At 34.1% G+C, this 21,697-nt stretch overlaps 1 protein-coding gene across 6 annotated transcripts in view; it reads left to right on the top strand.

Annotated features, from left to right (window-relative positions):
* Positions 1–1,861: 1,861 nt before the first annotated feature.
* Positions 1,862–21,697, top strand: part of LOC118204281 (roundabout homolog 1-like) — a 239,073-nt gene continuing 219,237 nt past the window's right edge. For 5 of the 6 annotated variants that reach the window (XM_085818849.1, XM_085818847.1, XM_085818846.1 and 2 more), the window contains exon 1: positions 1,864–2,216. In XM_085818849.1, coding sequence (XP_085674975.1) covers positions 2,141–2,216 — 76 coding nt within the window. In that variant the 5' untranslated portion in view covers positions 1,864–2,140. Of the gene's footprint in view, positions 2,217–21,697 lie in introns of all 6 variants that reach the window. The other variant, XM_085818850.1, reaches the window with a different exon arrangement.

The raw sequence follows: 21,697 nt of genomic DNA, 5'->3' as shown, positions 1-21,697 counted from the left end.
GGGAAATGCATTAAAGTTTCATAAAAGTCGGTTAATATGTTTCGAGTACATGTTTCGTTCTTCTGGTTCATTTGAGATCAAAAACCGAAAAAAAGATTCATTTAATTTTCATTTAGGACTTTCTGGATACATTTGAGATTAGATTGATCAGTTTTAAATGAATTTTAAAACCGATAAATCTAATCTTATGAAATTTTGCATTCATTTCGCCCTGAAGAGTTCTGAATTAGAGTTTCATTAAAAGGAAATTAATTTTTATATTTTTATAATTTTGTATATTTTTTCCTTTTCACATTTTTATTTTTCGAGTTTGTTTTACTGATGAATTCTTATTTTAATTTGGATTTGTTTAGATACAGTGTTAAATCTCTTATCCGCGGTTGCAATTATTAATATCATTGAGAAACTGCTTTGCTTTGTTTACAATTTTAACTTTAGATGCCTGAAGTTTATTTTATATATATATATATATATATATATATATATATATATATATATATATATATATATAACGGCATACGGAAAAGAAACTTATATTTTTATTTTTTGACGCATCAGTTCTGAGCATTCAATAGCAGAACAGCAAATAATTTTAACACTTTATATTAAAAATGTATCGAAAATGTCGAGTGCATCATCGATGCACATATCATCTTATTATAACGAAGGAGTGGACGGGGCCGATAAAAGAAAGGAAATGCGAGGTCTCCTTTTTGTCTCAGATTTGGGGCGCGCTCTATATACTTCTTAACTCCATGGTTTTAGTTCTGTACTATGTCACTTCTATGCCGGTGTTGATCCTTTGCAAATATTATGAAAAGTAATACTTTAATCAAATTCTTTCTCCTTTGAATATGAGCTATTACAATTATAATCCTTGTTTGCATTGCGCAATGTCCTCTGAATACCGGTCATTTGAATCCTGTGGCGGGGTCTACTCTACGCAGTATCGATCGTATGCCAGTGACACCATTGTTTATGTGATAAAGTGCATTAATCCTCTTATTCATTATTACATCATTTACCAAAATTTCTTTTTCATCGTCTCGATCGTATGCCGGTGATTAGTGTTGGTAATATGCCGGTGTCGGTCCTATGTTGTATCCATCCTGTGCAGAATCGGTCCTATGAATACCAATCCGATTAGGTGAGCTCTTCAAAGGTCTTTTTACCAATTACATTTCTCTTTTCATTAACAGTAGTCTTTTAATTTGAGTACTGTGTATTCAGTAAGAGACAATTCTTGCTCGTTACCAATTAATCAAAGGAGAATGTGGGTCTCTAAATAATGAACCCGATTTTAATAACAGTTTTGTAAATAAATAAATAAATAAATATTGTTACAGTAAACTTTTTTTTTAATTTATTAATAGAATTTATGTAAAACTTAAAGGAGGCAATAACAATGTTTATTCATTATCATAATTAAAATAAAGATTAAAGACTAACTGAAAGATAATCGTATGCAAGTATTCTATTTTAACAATCCATTTATTGTTTGAAAATCGTGATGATCAACTGCAGTTTAAATGAAGTGTAATTATACGATCTCATAATCTTTTATTTCTTCAGTGCCAGCAGATTTTATCAATTTAATTGCTAGCGTACAATAGATCCAGTGTCTTATGGCCTGCTTAATTGCACCACGAGATGTCAGAAACGTAGATGAGTAACACATCATCTTTTTTCGAGAGCAAAAAAGGAAATCCGAGATAACAAAACCACAAGCATCAGATTCACAATATCTGCCCAATATTATAATCCCGCGTAAAAATAAAACTCATCCCTGCGCGCTGCGATCCACCCCTTCTCGAAATCGCGATGAGTTTGGGCCAAGCAGCGGTTGCCATGGGAACTCCGTTTCAGGTTACAAGGAGGAAAGGAGCGAAGGTAAGCGAACGGCGAACGCTCATCGCCAGTTTCCGAAGCGCCAAGCCATCGGCTGAACTGGAAGTGCGCTGCCTACCATCGTTCGTCTCTGAAAAGGCGTGTGGCTGGATGCGTTCGATGTTGGGATCTTTTCTTTCGCCTGTGTTGGAGTGTTCTCGGGAATCGTAAAAAGAAACCGGAGCGATCGGACGCTATATAATTTTTATCCATGTCAAGAACTCGTTACTGAATTATTGCATTTTGCAGGAGGATGAAAAGTATGTGCAATTGGATTAGACACGTGTGGATGATCTTCTTCTTCCATGATTTTTTTCTCGCTGATGGTGGTAAGCTGAACATTTACTAGAATCGATTGTATTCCCCTCTTTTTATTTTTTTCAGGGTTGCCACTCTCTTTTTAGAAATTTAATATGCAGCAAACCTATTAAAAGATGTCTCTGAATATACTTGGGTTTGGGTAAAAGAAATATGAATTGAAAAACTGTTATTATGAATTAAGTTTCAAGAGAAATCAGTTTTATATCTTATTTTTAACGAGGAGCTCTTGAACGTTTTCTTAATACGAGGATTCCCTTACAAGAATTGTGTAATTTTCGTTCATAAAGGAGGTTACAGTTTTGTTCAGGGGAAGTTAATTGTGTCTAAATTATGGTAGATTTTCCAACTGATATATATCACAACTCTGTATTTTTCTTTGATACGTAACTTATAAAACCTTTCAGTAAATAATTTACAGCAGCGTTCTCAAGCTGCATGCGGGTCGCATCAACACCTCCTAGAACTAACTGAGTTAGTTCTAGGTGGTGTTGGTCGCATGCATGAAGTGAAAACAATTGACAGGCCAGATTTCTCCCCCTTTTTTTTAATTGAAAAATTTTGTGAAGCAAAGGAAAAAAATATTTTTAATCAGTTTTAAATTTTGCTTACTAAGTATTTATGAAAACATACATAAACAGTAGTAATAATATCGCAGGGGATAAAAATTAAATTTATTTTCTCCCTGAAATCTAAAATTTGTTGCATATGAAACATTTTTGTTAGTTACTCTTCGTAATTCAAATAAACTTACAGCTAAATATTAAATTCTGAAAGTAACATTTCTTTCAAATAATTCTAATATTTTTAATTAATCACTAAATATCATACTTTAATTTATACTAAAAATTTACAATGTTGGACAAAACGTCATAGTTAATAATAACAACCTATTATTTTTCTTTTGCTTATGAAATTGTCCTCAGCTTGATATTTGATGCCATTTCGATTCTGATAAAAGTTTGGAGCTTCAGAGAGAAATTACTGGAATTTATCTTCCTCACGAATTGTGGATGTTCATTGGCCAGTCCGGCCCTTTTCTTATTAATTATAAGCTGTGGAAAAACCAGTTTATTTATATATATATATTTCCAAGTAAAGCGAATATTCTTAGTGCAAAAATTTGTGTCGCAATCTGCCAGTGCGCAGGAAAATTGTAAAATAGTAATAGATGACTAAGGCGCGATATATTCTATAAGCACCTACGGATTTATAGCTCCAACTCCAATTTAGAAACTTTTTTTTTTTTTTAATATTTGCGTATATAAACAAAGCTTTCTCATTTCTTTATTCAGTGTTCCGTAGCGGGTTTAATATCAGATTATCACCAGGTGTAATTCTTTTTTCCTATTCAGAATGCAAAAAGTGTTATTTTGATTATTTTTGGTCTTATACAAATTCAGTGCAATATTTATAGCACAGTTTTTGTGAATTATGTAAGAAAAGTATGGTTTTGCCCGTAATAAATTTCCGAGACAATGCGGAACTGTCGTTTTCTATCCGTATTTAATAAAAAGGATCCCGAATTATTAGCAAAATGTAAAATGCTTTGAAGTACGTGAAATTAAAATTTAAAACATTTTTATAGGTTCCGGATAAATTTTTGTAATTAATTTTTAAACATCAGCTTTAAATCTAATTTACCGCAGAATTTTATTCTGTTTCTCAGATTTCCGGTAAAGGGCTCGTTTTCTCATTCGACAGACAGCTTAGAGAATAGAGCATTATCAGAAACCGGAAATAGTCGAAATACGGACTTCGTCCTTCTCTTTATTTTTTTCTATAAAAAAAAAAAAAAAAAAAAAAAAATCCTCATGTGCAATTTAAGTTCTTGAAAAAAAAAAATGTAAGTAACTCCTAGATCACTTACGAAAGCATGCTTCAGTTTAAATAGTGAACTCTAAATGAAGAAACATTAAATTTGCAAAGGAAGAAGTAGATTGAAATTTTAAAGGTTAAACGATGAGTATGGAAATTCTTCATAGGAATATAAAGGCGATTAGATAAAATAAACGTTAATAAACGAGTGACTGGCGGTAGTGTGCTCGAGAAAGATTGTTATGACCACAGAAATTGATAAGTAAGAGGGAAAATGTGTGTCGAATAGATTTAGGAAAAGTAGAAATGAAAAAATAAAATAAAAAATTGCTTGGAAAGATATTAAATGAGGGTAGGACAAATAATTATGACTTATTAAAATCAAACTTGTATGATTCCAATATAATTTATTAGCATATCGTTCCCCTCAAAAAATGTGTTGGCATAAGTAGTTAAAAAGAATATAAAAGAAATAATAGCTTCATTTTTACTTGTTCATATTTTGTGAGTGTTAGAATACTGTTGAAATACTGCAGCTGTGTTTGAAGAATCTCCGTGTGTAGTATTTTTGGTGCTTACTAATCTTGATGTTTCCATATGCATTTTGCCTACATTTAAAAATTGTTATCTTTGAACTCTTGCAAACATAAAATCGTTCTGAGCATTCCGTACAGTTTCTTTTTGCGTTTCGTTATGATGGGCTATTTATTCAAGTTATAATATAAACTAAAAGAAGTTGATGATTTGTAAATCAGTGAAGTGAGATGGAGAGCTTTTAAATAAAATCGTTTGTAAATTAGGATCGCGAAGACTTTAAATGGAGATTTTTTGTTTGTTTGTTTTGTTGTTGTTGTTAATTTATGACTCATATTTCTTCGTAAGTTTTTTATTAGTCCATCAAACTTTGAGAGTCGAACTGTAAAACCTCCATTCCATAATATGTTAAAAGTGTGAGACTTAAGTATTTATTAGTATTTACAGATTTTTACCATGTCTGTTGAGGCACCGAGACAGGCCTTTATTTTTAAACCTCTTGAATTTAAGTTAAAACATGATTTTAATTGATTCAAAATAGGCGTGCACAGTCAAACATACACACACATGTATATATATAAAGAGAAACTTTTATAATTATTCAGGCAAAGAAGTGTTTCAGTTTACACAATATACAAACAAAATAAAGACCTTTATAAAAGGGGGATAGTAACTGGTATTCATTGGTTGATCGTAGTAATGGAATGGGAATTGCAATCAGGTTCAAAATACTGTTCAGAAATAAACGTCGTCATATTTTTGTTGCGGGTTATCAGGTTTTGCTGCGCTAGTTGCATCCGGCAAGGTCCGGCTCCAGCATTTTTGTAAATTAAAAATTTTATTTATTTATTTATTTATTTCAGTAGCAGGGTGGATCTGTTTATAGGCGTCGGCCATTATTTATTTATTTATTTATTTATTTTTTCAGTAGCAGGGTGGATCTGTTTTATAGGCGTCGGCCACTACTAAGGCTGAAAGCTGTGGTCCCTTTATTATGGAGGCAGCTACCGTCTGGGCGGCACATTTAAATAATTCGTTTTTTTCGATAAAATGTCCTGAAAGTGAAATACATTTTTATTCAGCTATCGCTTATTAGAATAACTTAACTGGCGCATAAAGCGGCTACATTATGCCACCTTCACTTGGACCCGTCACTGGATCCAGTCGTGTTTACGCCTTCAGAGAACAGGTTTATATATAATGTATAATCTGAGTAATGAAGCTTTAATGATTAAAGCTACAATAAGACATTTTACTTAAATTTTTTGCTGTGAAATAAAAAAACATTGATTGCACGTAAAACAAATTTTTTACCCTCGAAATACAAAACTAAAATGTATTTGAAAGGAGGAAGCCAGACAAAAGGCCGAAAGGTCGGCAGAGCGATTGCTTTTTGAAGATTATTAAACTAAGACAAATTCTGAATTTATAAGCAGACACGGATATACAGACTTAACCACAGTGGTTTCTATTCTAAAAAGTTCAGTTTCTGACGGTGCTGTTAAGCTTCATGTTACTATCAAAGTATTGAATGAAATTAATGAGGAAAAATGGTAGCCATTTATGAATAAAACACTCCATTATCTTTATTAAATACAGGCTCTTTTAACTGTTTTTTATGATCATTTGTCTGTAAACTTTTGCGTTTTCAGGGTAAATATTATGTTAAAAAAGTGCCACAGGATAACCTTGCTCAAAGCCGGTAAAGAAACAATGTCCCCTAAAAGAGCAATGTCCCCCCCCCCAAAATGTCTTCAGGCTTTTTTAAAATAATGATATAAATGTGTATTATTCTTATATTTAAATGAAGTTTTTGGCAGATGACGTATTTGAAGCGTCATAAGATTTAGCGAGCGTTTTTGCCTCCATAGCTAGCGACGGGAATACAACAGTAATGAGATTTTGACTCTTAAATTCGTTGTGCATGCTGGACAATGAAAGTAATGCTATCCGAAATACGATTGAAAGTAAAGAAAAGAATAAGAAATATTAACGTTGCGAAAGCAACATTAATTTTATCATTATTAGTCGCTGAATCTCTCGAATTTGAGTTTTCTGAGCCGAGCAAGTAAAAAGATGTATTTCAAAGTGTCATCATATTTCTAAACTGATGGCGCTTTGCCCGTCAAAACCACGCGACGCATAAATGTCTGGTAGTTACAGTTGATGTATGTTTTTGTGTAGAATAATAATTACTTTAATTCCTGTATTAATTTTGAAGGTTAAAATGTTTACACGAGTTTATGTAATTGTATATAGCGTATGGCGCGCTGAAATAATTAATACCGTTCGAAGAAACGATTCCTTAACTTACTGTAGTGGCGACTCTTAAGATTTCATGTTAGCGTAATGTTGTAGTTTAAATAGTAGTGTAACTGATTTATTCTTCGTAAAGTAGCAAAAATTGGAAATATTTCATTATTCTTTTTATTACTACTAGTATTTCTTTTTGTAAACTTTCTTGCAGTTACATTTACAGAAAAGAATAGCGAAAATTTTAACATTCTGAATGATTCAGATGAATATGAACCCAAGTTAAGCATTATTTAAAGCATATAAAAGTAGTTAATTTGTTTACTGTTCGCCTGTTCATGTATAGTATATTTTTGTTGTGTTAAACATTATTTGATGATTATAAAATTAGTTAATTTTTTACTAATTGCTTGTTTAAATATAGCATTATAAAAAACGCGTTTTCGATGGATTCATTTTTCAAACTGTTGTCACCAAATATTATCGCCATATATTATGTTTGAAGAAACTAAATAATGAAGAATCTGCATGAATGTTGATCGCATTATGAAATAAAACAGTAACTAGAACCATCAAATTTTGAATAACATAGTCCTCCAACCGAACATGGGCACTTGGAAGCCCGAATTTTGAATTTGTTTTATTATCTATTTAAAATTTCGTTAAACGAATTTTTGATTAACAAACTCAACAATTTCAAAGCGAGCAATGGCAACACTGTACGGTAAAAATCATTTTTATCTCCAACGCGCGAGCCTGTGTATCGAAAATTCTGAAGATACGCTGTTTTCAAATATTTTGCGATATTGCTGTTGAATTGAATTTTATGTGTTATAAGTGCGAAGAACGTGATATTTAATAAGTAAAGGTAATACACAAAACGTTGAAAAAAACCACCCTTTTCGGCGTAATATAATATAAAATCTGAAAGCTTTCAGATTATTTATATTATTATTATTTTACAGTACTTAATTCGTTTATTATTTTCTTATTTAAAATATGAAATTCTTTTTAAAACTTTTCAAGCTTCTCATTTGTAAAGACCACGCTGTTCACACTTCAAATGGCGGTTTCTTTAATAAATGCAGAAAACAGGGTAACATGTATTAAATTAAAATACGAACATCTGATGTATGATGTAACGCAACTGAATAGAAGGCCGCTAAGCGTGAGTATCCGACTCACGTCTCACGTAATTTTTGTTAATAAGACGTCAGGGTACGTGTTTCAAAACTATGATTCGCTTGTTAGTAATTTTAGTTATTATGCGTAACATACTCGTTACAATAACAATTTTTTGTGTGGAACAAGCTTTTGTGGCACATTGAATAAAACGCTATAACATGTTTAAACTACGTCTAAAAAATGCCTTCTTTTCCTTTTTTTTTCAATGTATAATTATTATAGTTTGGAAATCTAAAAGAAAATCTAAAATTGAAATTAAAAAGAATTCCATTATTATCCAGAAGTTATAGTAGTTGTCTCAACAGCATGGTGATAATTATATAAAGGCCATTTTTAACCGTTATGCTAAATATTTGCTTTCATAGTCAAAGGAAGAAAATTCGAAAAAACCCCTTCGAATGTAAATATTTTTACGAAGACAAGCCTGTTTGCATTCTTACTGCAAACTTCATGAAAAATATAATCCCCCCCCCAAAAAAGAGTTAGAATGATTTATTATTTTTAAACTTTAAATTGTTTTTAATTACTGCTTTTTATTAAAAATGCGATTAATGTGAATGTTAAGCAATTATTTTATGCTAAAAAAATAGTCATTGCGTTATAATAAATTCATAAAAACGTTCCAATTAACAATAAAAGTAAATTAACGTTCAAGAAATCTAATCAAAGTGTAAATTATTTTGCAGGAAAAAAAAAAGCTTGAACTCCCCCCCCCCTTAAGTACTAATACTAATTTGAACATTTTTTCAGGCTAATATATTTTTATTTACTTTTCATAAGTAAAACCATGTCTTTTAAATTCACTAATTAATTCTACTCTTTATTTGCTTCAGGCAAAGAGAGTAATTGCATGTTTTATTTGCTTTAAGCAGTTTGTTATATTATCGTTGTCAAATGAAATAAAACATTTTGATTGAGCAGTTGAATATGAGAAGGTTGCGTTATTTTCGTTACTACCAGATTGTGTTTCAGGTTTTCAAAAAGGCTGTTCTTTGTGGATGAAAGGTTTGTTACATTTGTGTGAATGACTCGAAGTTTACATTAGATTTGTTGATATTGCGTATCTTATTTCCAGCTCACTGCACCAAAAGATGTTGAATTCCAACGAAGAGAGTTGTAGAATGCATGTCTTAGCAATATTTTTAAAAACGTTTATAAAGGTAGTTCGTTTGGTATATAATTATCTAAAATTTATTTAATCTTTTCGAGGTAAATGATGCTGATCATGTAAAGTTTGAAATTGCCAGATGCTTTCAATGAAATGCGTATTTATTCTGGATTAGTATATAATTATCTAAACTTTATTTAATCTTTTCGCGGTAAATGATGCTGATCATGTAAAGTTTGAAACTGAAAGATGCCAACATTCTTTCAATGAAATGAGTCCCCCCCCCCTCTTCTGGTTTTATGTTGCGTTTAGAATTAAGACAGGCGCACTTTTTGTTTAGAGCGGGATTATAAAATATGATACTTCTATTTTCATATTCGCTGCTGATGGTAGACTTAATTAGTTATTTACTGTTTGATATTAACTTCCACTCATTTGCTTTTATGCTTTTGCATTGTTACTATAATTTATAGCTTATATCTATCACCTTCCCTCTCAAATAATTATATGCATACATGAATTCAATAAAGTAAAAAAGGAATACTTTATTATTATTATTATTTTAATTCTGTATGACATCTAGCATTAATACTAGGTTGGAAATGTAAAACGCTTAAGTAAATAAAATCCGTAGTACCACTAAGCAAAGCATTATTAAACGTGCATTCTAGATACTATGCAGATTTGATCGACGTATCACTGTGTAGGTTATTGCACTTTCACAAGTGAGTTTCGGTTACGTTACGTCTACATCGTAAGATGAAAATATTGTAAGTGAAAATCCGTCCAAACACCATCTTAGACTTTAATGTACTGCGAAGTGTAACATCAAACAACAGCTTTGCAAAATCCATTGTATAAGTATAGTTCTGAATACCTCGTGCAATTTATCGAGTATCGTTGTGAAAGTACAAAACATTATGCTTGTAATGTTAGTGCGGTACCTAGCATTAATGCCCACGTAAATGAAATCATACCGTACCAGAAGAATGTAAAAAGTGAACATTTCCTAGATGGCGTGAAGGTTACAAACGTGTTCGACAGCTCCCAAAGAGGCTTGGGATGATTGGTAGAATGCATCGACACATGTCATTGGTTTAGCAAGCATAACGCTCTTCGAGAAGATAGAGTTTAGCCGTATACTTATTTTCTTCTTTTCGTTTTAAGTTTATAGTTAGAAGAAGCATCCTATATGTCTCTCTCAACGGCTTTCTTCATATGCGTTTCGCATGTGCTAATTTGTAGAGCTTAGTCCCAACCGTTAAAATTATCACACTTTAGAACGTGAAGTAAGATTTCTGCTGAAGGAATTGTGCATTTGCTTCATCATAAAATGGAAAATTCGTGATGGTTCGTTAGTCATTCAGACGTAAATAAAATTCATAGATCAAAGGCCACTTATATTGTATACCTACACTACTATCATAGTATTCATCATTATTTCAGCTTCTTGGTGTTTGCAAAAACAAGCTGTTTATAAAATCTTTTCTTCCACTAAAGAACATTCAGTTTATAATCTAATGCGTTATCTTCCATCATAGTTGTCGCCATTATGGCTGAATATTTTCATCCCTCTGTCGAAAATATGGCGCCATTAGCCGTAATTACCTTACGATTCATAGACACATTTTTCAAGGCCTTGTGAGTGTAATATAGATTAGGTATAATTTCCTGCCGAACCCCAGTCAATGCGAGTAACAAATGAGCTGTAAATGATAGCAGCGATAGTAGGGAACTTCAGAAGCTGGAAGCAGGCCTCACATGAGTCATCGATTTTCGGTCTGCTTTCCGGGAAGTTCAGTATAACAAGTTTGTTATTTAGGATTACGATCTTACGTGCCTTAATGTGGGCAATATTAGTTTTTAGCTTCATGAAGTTTTTACAACTTTGTTTTATACAAACCGTTTAAAACTATTTTACGTCTGGATGTTCAGGTGTGCTGATCATTGGACGATATGCTTCAGAATGGCAACTACTGCAACAAGTAAAAATATACGTCAAAAACGTGTCATGTAATTATTAACCATTTCGGTGGTTCTAGGATAATAGTACAAAGTATATTGAAGAGGGTATCATAAAAATTCGGTATCTGACTTGTTATTCTTACGTATTATGATGTATGTCAAAGAAATAAAAGCATAATAAAGAATTAACTATAGGTTTTGCGCTCGAAATGTGGCTTAATATAGTCATTTTAAAATAAATATAATTTAGTGATGATTGTTATTAAATTAAATCATTCTTCTTATTGTGTCTCCCTCGCAGATTTTTGAGTTGCTTTTCGATATTACTTATGCAACTCTGAAGGTCTAAGAGAGACCTTCAGACTGCTTTAACATTGTTTGAATAGTAGTAATATGAGCATTTTGTCTTCTTGGAACATGTTGCCTGATTAATAGGTGTAACGATAGCACACCGGCGCGTATTGGAGAGGTCCAGGTTCAAGTACTGGCGAGGGCATTGCACATTTTTCACATCGCCTGGATTTTTTTTTTTTTTAAATAATGACTGTGCAACTTTTGTATATTTACACTTAATTTTTATTCTATTCAGAATGTTTTAGATTGTAGTAAAGCTAGCTGTTATTTGTACACGTAATGAAAAATGTACATATCGTAAATCTAGTATTCATACATGTAATTTTTAAGAGCGTACAGGAATTTAAAAGTCCACGAAAATAATGTTTTTAATGCTTAAATCTGTTTTCGGTGGCTTCAAAACTTAACATCGATTTTATTTTGTTAAATAATTCGATTTTAAATAACCATGATCTTCGTAAAAATTAAACAGTTCTTTTGTTTAAATAATGAAGTAGTATGTTTAGTACTCGTGCCTTTTGTTTTCATTATTGTTTCATCGCAACCATCGGCTGGTTGTTCTGAGCGAACTTGAACTAAATAAGCACATTCTTCTGAACTTACCATTTTCCTTTTTTAAAAAAAATTATATTTTAAATAAAAATTAATAAACAGGCTCAACGAACTCACGATCTGGCAATCATTCTCTCGCGCTTGCTGTGCCCTCCGGTCATGACGTCACGGCGTTTCAAATCAAATAAGACTGCCTTAATAAATAAATACGGCTGCCAAAAGGTTTATTTTTCTGTGAAGAAGTCAAGATTTTTCTGTCTTGTTTTTGTTTTCATTTACTGTTTCGCCTTGATTGAAACAGCGAGGATACTTTTTTTTTTCGCCCATGGAAAATGTTCTCCGCCTTCCTTGATCATAGTTATTATTAGAAATTTCGCTTTTTAGTTCGCTCCAATTCTCTGGTGTCACGAATCACACTTTTCAAAAGTGACATTTCAAGGACTCCTTTTAGTTACTTTAATATTTAAAAAAAAAATACTTCCGAAGTATTTTATTCAGGTTAACGCATATGATATTTAACGTTTTATTTGCTCGCGTATTATTATTATTATTATTATTATTATTTTCATCGCCGGGCGGGTTAAGTGAAAGGTTATATTTCCGGGAGCTGGTGAAACTGGATGGTGTAGGGAAATAGAAGAGCAAACATTAAAAGCCGACTTGGCGTATCCGCTTTAACATTATTGTCAGTGTTATGTAGGATGACCAGACGTCTGGGATTGTCCCGGATTTTAAAATCAGCGCCTTATTTTCAGTATATGTCCCTGAAAAGTCGCAGATTTTGTTAATACACGATGTCGACTTTCTAAGATCTCCCCATATAAGGATAAAGTCAAGGTTTTACAGGATCAGAATAGAAATATATTGAATAATAAAATTCTAGAAGACTGTGGTGATGGCGATAAGGAGCGCGCCTTGCGCCCTCCGATAAGTGTGGCAACCCTAGAGGAGAAGTTTCTTACGAGTAGCGAGCAGAGCGAAACAGGCAGGCTGTCGGGGAGTATGCGCGATGTTCCTAAATAAAGTTTAATTTTTATTGTGCACTATGTCTTGTTAATATTTATATTAATGCAGTAAGAACATAATCTGTGATATGGAATTCGAGGATTGGTGGTAAAAACATAACAGGAAATTTCCATAATGGTAGCCTGGACTGTGTTAAATCGTATGATCAGTTCTCAAGCACTTTCGGTTTTGACTACAAGCCATCACTCAAGATCTCCAAACCAGAAGTAATGGATTACATCGATTTTCATCCTCCGGATCACAGATGAGTAGTAATTATAGATCATTTTATAATTCTGTTTTCTACTTATCACTTAATTTCATTTTCTTTAGTTAAATTTTTCCTTTTATTTTGGCTTAAAAACCTTGCACAATGTCTGATGTTCATGCCGTCCAAATTCCGGTTTATAACCGATCAGACCCATCTTTATGGTTTATTATGTGTGAAAGTACCTTTGCTCTTGCCACCCCCAAACCTATCACAGAATCCATTACTAAATATAATTATGTAGTTGCTCATCTTCCTCCAGATATCGCATCACTAGTACGGGATTTACTTATGAAACCAGACCCTATTGATCCATATGCAAAGCTTAAAACTGAGTTAATAAATCGTTCAGGAGAATCTTCTCAGCAAGAAATTCGCCAATTATTATCTGGAGAAGAATTAGGTTCTCGAAAACCTTCCGATTTGCTTAGAAATATGAAACGTCGAGCAGAATCTTTAAATGTTCCTGATAACTTAATGTTAGAATTATTCCTTCAACGTTTGCCTTCGACTGTTCAGTCTATTTTGGCAGCGGTTTCCAATTTAACTGTAGATAAAGCTGCAGAAATTGCCGACAGAATTTTAGAAGTAAATCCAACCCCAGGGACTTGTGCCGTTTCTCGCACAGTCGATCAGTCTCTTGAGGATAAATTATTTAAACAAATAGAAAAATTAAACAAACGTATTGATCGCATTTCTCTTTCTCGTGGTCGCTCGCCAAATCGCGGAGATCGCAATAAGGAAAGAAGCAATTCCAAAAGGAGAGATTATTCTGTTTGCTGGTATCATAGACGTTTTGGGAAAAAGTGTAGAGATGACAAATGTACAAAACCTTGTTCATGGCAGGGAAACGAAACCAGCAAAGAATAGAGGCGACTTATTCTTTGCCTCATGTTTCACGTCGCCTGTTCGTTCGTGACCGTAGAACAAACCTTTCATTCTTGGTCGATACCGGCTCTGACGTGTCCTTACTTCCAGCAAATAATTCTCAAAAACGGAATTCGTCCCAACAAACACTTTTCGCTGCTAATTCTTCTACTATTCATGTTTATGGTCAAAAAACACTTTCTTTGGATTTCAAATTAAGACGACAGTTTATATGGACTTTTCTTATAGCAAATGTTAGTACACCCATTCTTGGAGCAGATTTTCTCCATTTCTTTGAATTGGTGCCTGATCTCAGAAACAAATGTCTCAAAGATTTAAAAACGCATTTTAAAACCGTCGGTTGCGTGAAAAATGCAAGCATTTATTCAGTAAAAACTGTATTTAGTGATACACCATATCACAAAATTTTAAAAGAATTTCCTTCAGTTACTAGATTACCAGATCCTAACCAACCTGTTAAACATAACACCGTTCATTATATCATAACTAAAGGTCCACCTGTGGTTGCAAAACCTCGTCGGTTAGCTCCAGATCGCTTAAAAATAGCAAAACAAGAATTTCAAACTATGATGCAATTGGGGCATTTGAGACCTTCGAGCAGCAATTATGCATCCCCACTTCACATGGTTCCAAAAAAGGGAAGTCTGGAATGGAGACCTGTAGGAGATTATCGAGCATTGAACGCTCAAACAATAAAAGACAAATACCCTATTCCATGCTTAGCCGATTTTACTGCTGCATTGCACGGTACTAAAATTTTTAGTCATGTCGACCTGATTAAGGCATACCATCAAATACCAATTAACCCAGCCGACATCCACAAAACCGCCATATGCACACCATTCGGTTTATTCGAAAGTATCCGTATGCAATTCGGCTTATGCAATGCATCTGCGACTTTTCAACGTTTTATAGATGAAGTCACGCGGGATTTAGAAGGCGTTTACGCTTTTGTCGATGACTTGCTCATAGCCTCTAAAGATTCTGAGGAACATTGCAGGCATTTGAAAGCTTTATTTTCCAAACTTCAGGAATATGGACTTTGCATAAATGTTTCAAAATGCACCTTTGGTCAAACATCTATTGATTTCTTAGGTTTTCACCTTAGTGAAAACGGAATTGAACCTCTTCCTGACAAAGTCAAATGTATTTTAGATTTTCCTCAACCTACCACTCTCACTCAGCTTCGCCGATTTTTAGGCATGTTTAACTTTTATAGATGTTTCATACCTAAAGCAGCACATATTCTTTCTCCTTTAATAAAATTGTTAGAAGGCTATATTAATAAAAAGAAATCTCGTTCTCGTGTTCAGGATTCATCCCCACAATTAAATTGGAACGAGAATGCTGAACAAGCCTTTATTGCTGCCAAAAATGCCATTGCTCAGGCTACCCTTTTGAGACACCCTATTCCCGGAGCCCAGCTAAGCATCTGGGTAGATGCCTCAGACGTCGCAATCGGCGGCACACTTATGCAGTTGTCTCAACAAACATGTTAACCTATAGCATTTTTCTCTATGAAACTCAATAAAAGTCAACAGAAATGGTCCGCGTACGATAGGGAATTATTTTCTATTTATTCTGCAATTAAGAAATAAATTCCGACACATGTTAGAGGGCAGAAATTTTATAATTTATACGGATCAAAAACCGTTAATATACGCTTTTAAACAGAACCCTCATAAATGTTCACCTCGACAATTGCGACATTTAGATTTCATTTCTCAGTACTCTACTGATATTAGGCATGTGCAAGGTTCAAAAAACGTCGTTGCTGACGCTCTTTCAAGAATCGAAATTGATTCCATAACAAAATCTCCATTTTTGGATTTTAAAAAATTTTCGGAAGCTCAAAGGCATGATCCGGAGGTACAAAACCTTCTCAAAAACAACACATCATCTTTGAAACTGGAATTTAAACCGTGCCAATATTCTGATGGTAATATTCTTTGTGACATATCAACGGACATTCCTCGTCCATTTGTTCCGAATTCCTTTCGCAGACTCATCTTTAATCATCTGCATAATCTGTCACATCCAGGAATTGCAGCTACTACGAAGCTTATTTGTTCTCGTTATGTATGGCCCGATATGAAACGTCATATCAAAAATTGGGTGAAATCCTGTGAATCTTGCCAAAAATCGAAAATTACTAGGCATACTAAAGCACCACTGGGCACATTCTCTCTTCCTGATGCACGTTTTTCAGAAATCCATATGGATATCGTCGGACCGTTACCTCCATCAGAAGGCAACGTGTACCTTTTGACTCTAATAGATAGATTCTCCAGATGGCCTGAAGCCATTCCCATCCCGGATATGAAAACGGAAACCATTTGCAGAGCCATCTTCAACTGTTGGATATCTCGTTTTGGCTGCCCATCGATCATAACAACAGACCAAGGTTCTCAAATGAGATCCGCACTTTTTGCAGAATTTACGCGCATTTTAGGTACGAACAGAATCACAACAACAGCCTATCATCCAATGTCCAACGGCATTGTTGAACGATTTCATCGACATTTAAAATCTTCTCTCAAGGCTCATGAGACCAATAACTGGACTGAAACACTACCAGTTGTTATGCTTGGTATTCGGACAGCCGTAAAGGAAGATCTACAGTCATCTTGTGCTGAACTGGTGTACGGCACAACTCTCAAGCTGCCTAGTGATATGATAACGTCATCTAAGATATCTCCGTATGACACACAATTTATCACGAATCTTCGGCATAGAATGCAACAGTTGAATCCAATAGCAACATCTGCACATTGCCAAGAAAAATGTTACGTAAGTGCTACCTTAAAGTCGTGTACGCATGTATACTTACGTGTCGATCGAGTAAAGCCACCTCTGTGCCAACCATATACAGGTCCGCATAAAGTCCTTTCTAGAACAGACAAAACTTTCACAATTGATGTTAACGGTCTGAAATCTACTGTGTCTATAGACCGTGTGAAACCAGCCTATTTGCTTTCGGACTCTAATTTGCCTGAACTGAAAACAAATAAAGACTTAAAGACAGTTCAGCAGAATAAATCTGCAAACGAACTCTCTAAGACACAAACTGTCACCAGATCGGGAAGACATGTTCACTTCCCTAAGAAACTTGCTTCTTACATAACAATTTAAAACATTTCTTTTAAAATTCATATCTTAACATATTTCTTGTTATTTCATGTTTATTATATGTGTCAATACCTTGTTATATATTGAATTGCATTTTGATCTTTTCTAATTTTATATTCTAATTTTGTAATCATAAAAAAAAATACCCGACAGCACGGATACTCTGAGATAATTTCATAACCTATGTCGTTCCTTTGAATAGCCATTAAAGGAACTGGGGGGAAACTCTGTGGTGATGGCGATAAGGAGCGCGCCTTGCGCCCTCCGATAAGTGTGGCAACCCTAGAGGAGAAGTTTCTTACGAGTAGCGAGCAGAGCGAAACAGGCAGGCTGTCGGGGAGTATGCGCGATGTTCCTAAATAAAGTTTAATTTTTATTGTGCACTATGTCTTGTTAATATTTATATTAATGCAGTAAGAACATAATCTGTGATATGGAATTCGAGGATTGGTGGTAAAAACATAACCGGAAATCACCATAAGACGCATTCTATTAAAAATGCATATCGCATTCACTCAGCTACAGCATTTTAAGAATTATGTTATTTTGCGTTATGGTATATTGATGCAGTAGAACTGTTAATTGTGTAAGTTAAAAATTTCTATATGTGAAATCTTTTTGCAAGTCATCTGTATTCTGGACCAATGTCGAAATTATCTGATGAACCTAATATTAAATACTATACGTCTTTCATTATGCCTTATAAAGTTTAAGTATCTTGATTTCATAAGGGCTGCAGAACTGTTAAGAAATTAAGTTTTCCTGAGTATTTATACAACTTTCATAGCAGTACACGCGAATGTCATTGCGCAAGTCTTATTATGTGTGTGAACATTTTCGTATTGTAGGTCCGTTACGTAATTAACATAGGTGTGATGTGGGAACCTTAAATCATAGATACGTTGTGCAGAATATCACTTATTTACAATCTACAGTACTGTAAACGGATGTATATTACGTAAATTTAATAGCATTCTATTTTCTGGCTTGCAGCGTAACCTACATAAGCCTTACTCATGACATCCCATTCTTGGGATCTGTTCGGACTGGATGTCTCGTGAGAGAGAGGCGAAGCACACCGTCTAGGCGAAAGTGCGCATACGCCACGGGGTTAAACTCTTAGACCGGTATGTGATGTACTTAAATTCTGGTTCAGTTTTAAACGTTAATAACTCAGTCTATGCTTAACAGAAATATATTATTGTATTTGTACATAATGCAAGTACGTTGTACACTGCATATGAAAGCGTTATCTCCCGCATGATTCTAATGTATTATTATCTTAAGGAAATTTATTTTCAAGGAAGTGAATACCTTATTTTGGTTAGCCACCTTGCTCTTCAGATCTGACCCATTTAATTACCCCAAAGTAGCGTTAGCCCAGAAGGGCTATTAGTCTCGAAAACGACATTTTGCGTTGAATCACTCTAAAAGTCTGACTCACTTTTAAAAATGTTGCCACAAAATATTATCGCCCTGTATTATATTTAAAGAAATTAAGTTATGAAGAATCTGCGTGAATGTATGTATGTTTTTCGCATAGTGAAAAAAACGACGGTATCTAGACCCATCAAAATTTGAATTACGTAATCCTCCACCCGAACGTGGGCGGGCACCTTGGAAGCCCGAATTTTGAATTTCAAATTTGTTTTATTATCTTTTTTGTATTTTGTAAAACTTTAACGAATTTTTGATTAACAAGCTCAACGATTTCAAAGCTAGGTACGGAAAAAGCATTTTCATCTTCAGTGCGCGAGACTGTGTATCGGAAAGATATGCTGTTTTTAAATATTTCGTGATATTGCTGTTCAGTTGAATTTTATGTAGTTTAAGTGCGACGAACATGATAATTAATAAATAAAGGTTACACACAAAACGTTAAAAAAATCTCTTCGGGCATAACATAAAAATCTTAAGTCGTCTTTTTTTTTTTTTTTTTTTTTTTTTTAATGAAGGATATACAGGTCCTGTAGCAGAGTCAGCGCAACTTGTGTGATCGCAGCGGGTGGCAGAATTTCGGGCCGGCAAAATTATTAGGATTTGAAGAAGTACTGGGCGACAGTATTTGGATTATTGGACCAGCTAAAGTATAAGGATTTAAAGAGTATTGGGCGACAGAATAAGTATCCGCAGAGATTGCACCGCGCGACAAAAGCCTTAGCTCTGAAGATAACTGAAAACAATGGCTTATATATATCAAAGCCTGTTTTAATTTGGACTTGCGACCAGTGAAACAATCCATGAACTCACTGATCCGCAACCAATTGCTATAAATTTTCGCACCGTATTCGAAAAGATTTAGTCATGTTAATTATTAAAAGTTGTGTTGCTGAAAAACTCAAAAAATAAAGCAATTACATGTCGTTGTAGTGTGTTTCTCTAAGGGCCAAATGCGAAATTGTAAAAATTCAACTTAGCTTGTTTTATTTCTGAATAATGTCTCAAGTAAGAATATTTTCACAGCCAACATTTTGAGGAAAATTGGCTGGCTTCTATGTTTCCGGAAATTTTTCGGAAAGGGAAAGGAAAGCCCCGCCAAATATGATAAAATAATAATTATAATAATAATTGTTGTTGTTACTACTGCAGTACTTTTATTGGTGAAGGAAGGAGAGCTGATGTTTAATCCGATCGACGTATGCAAGCCATAATGAAATATCATTGGCGTTAAATTACGCGCCAAAATCTTATAGTACAAGAATTGTCTTATTTTTCCTTATTCATATTTTTACTATCTACCGCGATATAAAACGAACTCTTGAGCCAGTTATTGAACTCATAGCAGTAAGAAAAAAAACTCAAATCGTAACTGTATCGACGGCAATTAAAACACATTGTAACATGCGAATAAAAGAGCGCTTTGTTCCTACCATTTATACATTTAGAGACCCATAAAAGATGGACCTCCCATAGGGACATATTTTACACCCCTAGATAATGAAAGAAGCAAACCAAAAAAAAAAAAAAAAAAAAAAAAAAATGTATAATTTGTGAGACAGGCGTGCCTGAACCATGCGGGTCTCTGGAATCGAGAGAGAGAACATGAAATGTAGAAGACTTAAGTGAAAAAATAAAAAATTTTTAACGAGTATCAGAGGTTGTAAGCGGTTATGGGTAACATGAAACTGCTGCAATCGGTCGGTTTCTTTTGATTCTCGGTTCCTGGTGGTAGTGTTCCGTCCTCTTGCATGAATGGCTGGTAGAGAAGTCTTTGCAACGCCCCTCTAACTCAAAATAGCGTCATTAACTTTTTTTGCAAGGGTTTAAAGTTGGTGTGACTAAGGAAACTGTGTATATTAAGCGTATAATTCCCCCCCTTTTTTTTTGATATATGCCTGCTTTTGCGAATACGTAGTAAATCTTTATTTCTGCTTCTTGCGTTGTGCAGAAGGAATGCAGAGTTTTGAAAATTGTTTATGGATTGTGAAATAAATGACTGCTTGTTGGGGATATTTGGTTAAAAGTCAGTGTGAAATCACAATGTTTCTACATCGTACTAAAGTTCTTTAATGAACTGTTATTTGTTGACTCATTAATAGAAGTACGTTGCCACTTATACCAGAGAAAATTTTCAGTATAGCTTGGTCTTTTTACCATCTTTGCGCGAAGAATTCTTGTATTGTTGCAGTTACTACCGATCCCAAATTGAGGCATAAATAATCATCGGTCAAAGACATTAGCAGCAGTCGTGGTAAGATTATTTTCACCATTTACATCGAGAACACCAGAGATAAAAATCCAAGATCTTGCAGCTTTTTATTGCTTCCTTCAACCCTTACGGAGAACTTCGCACAGTCAGGTTTGAGGAATCTGAAGAGAAAATTTAGGAAGGGAATAAACCTTGTGGAATTTATTGCAGTTTTACTTGGAGTAGAGCAGGAATCTTCAAATAACTGACTTGATCTAACGTACCTTCCCATCCCGCCGGCCTAAGAGGGAAACGAACCTGAATGAACTAGTCCAAGTTGATAACGAACCATCATCCACCCTTTTTTCTTCGACAAGAAGTAAGAAAGTTTAAGAGCTATGAAATAATCTATGAAAATAAAGTGCCGATGCCTAGAATAGAATATGGATCCTCTGAAACAGCTGTGTATGCTGACAATATATAATAAGAGCACATGAAAGGAATGTCTTAATTTCTAATACTCGGTCTCGCTTAAAGGTGACTCAGGAAACAATTTTCAATCAACCAGTTCAATTTGATGTTCCATCGAGTTAGATGATAAGGATTCTCTACATAGGAAGTGGCAAGTTATTTTTTGTTCACCAATTTAGTTAGCGTGTAAGATGTGGAGCTAGAGTAAAATAAAGGAAACGTAAAATAATCAATCTGCACTTCAGGGAATCGAACATGAGACCAGCTAGATGTATTGACTGTTTCACGAGAAGAACAGAAAAGAGGACCGCTGTAATTTCAAGTGCTTCTAAAA

The sequence above is a fragment of the Stegodyphus dumicola genome, chromosome 6, assembly GCF_044657685.1.
Source record: "Stegodyphus dumicola isolate Sdum_Otavi_A_Nest chromosome 6, ASM4465768v1".
Classification (NCBI taxonomy): Eukaryota; Metazoa; Arthropoda; class Arachnida; order Araneae; family Eresidae; genus Stegodyphus; species Stegodyphus dumicola.
The sequence above is the reverse complement of the archived record's forward strand: the minus strand, read 5'-3'. Positions and strand labels throughout refer to the sequence as shown.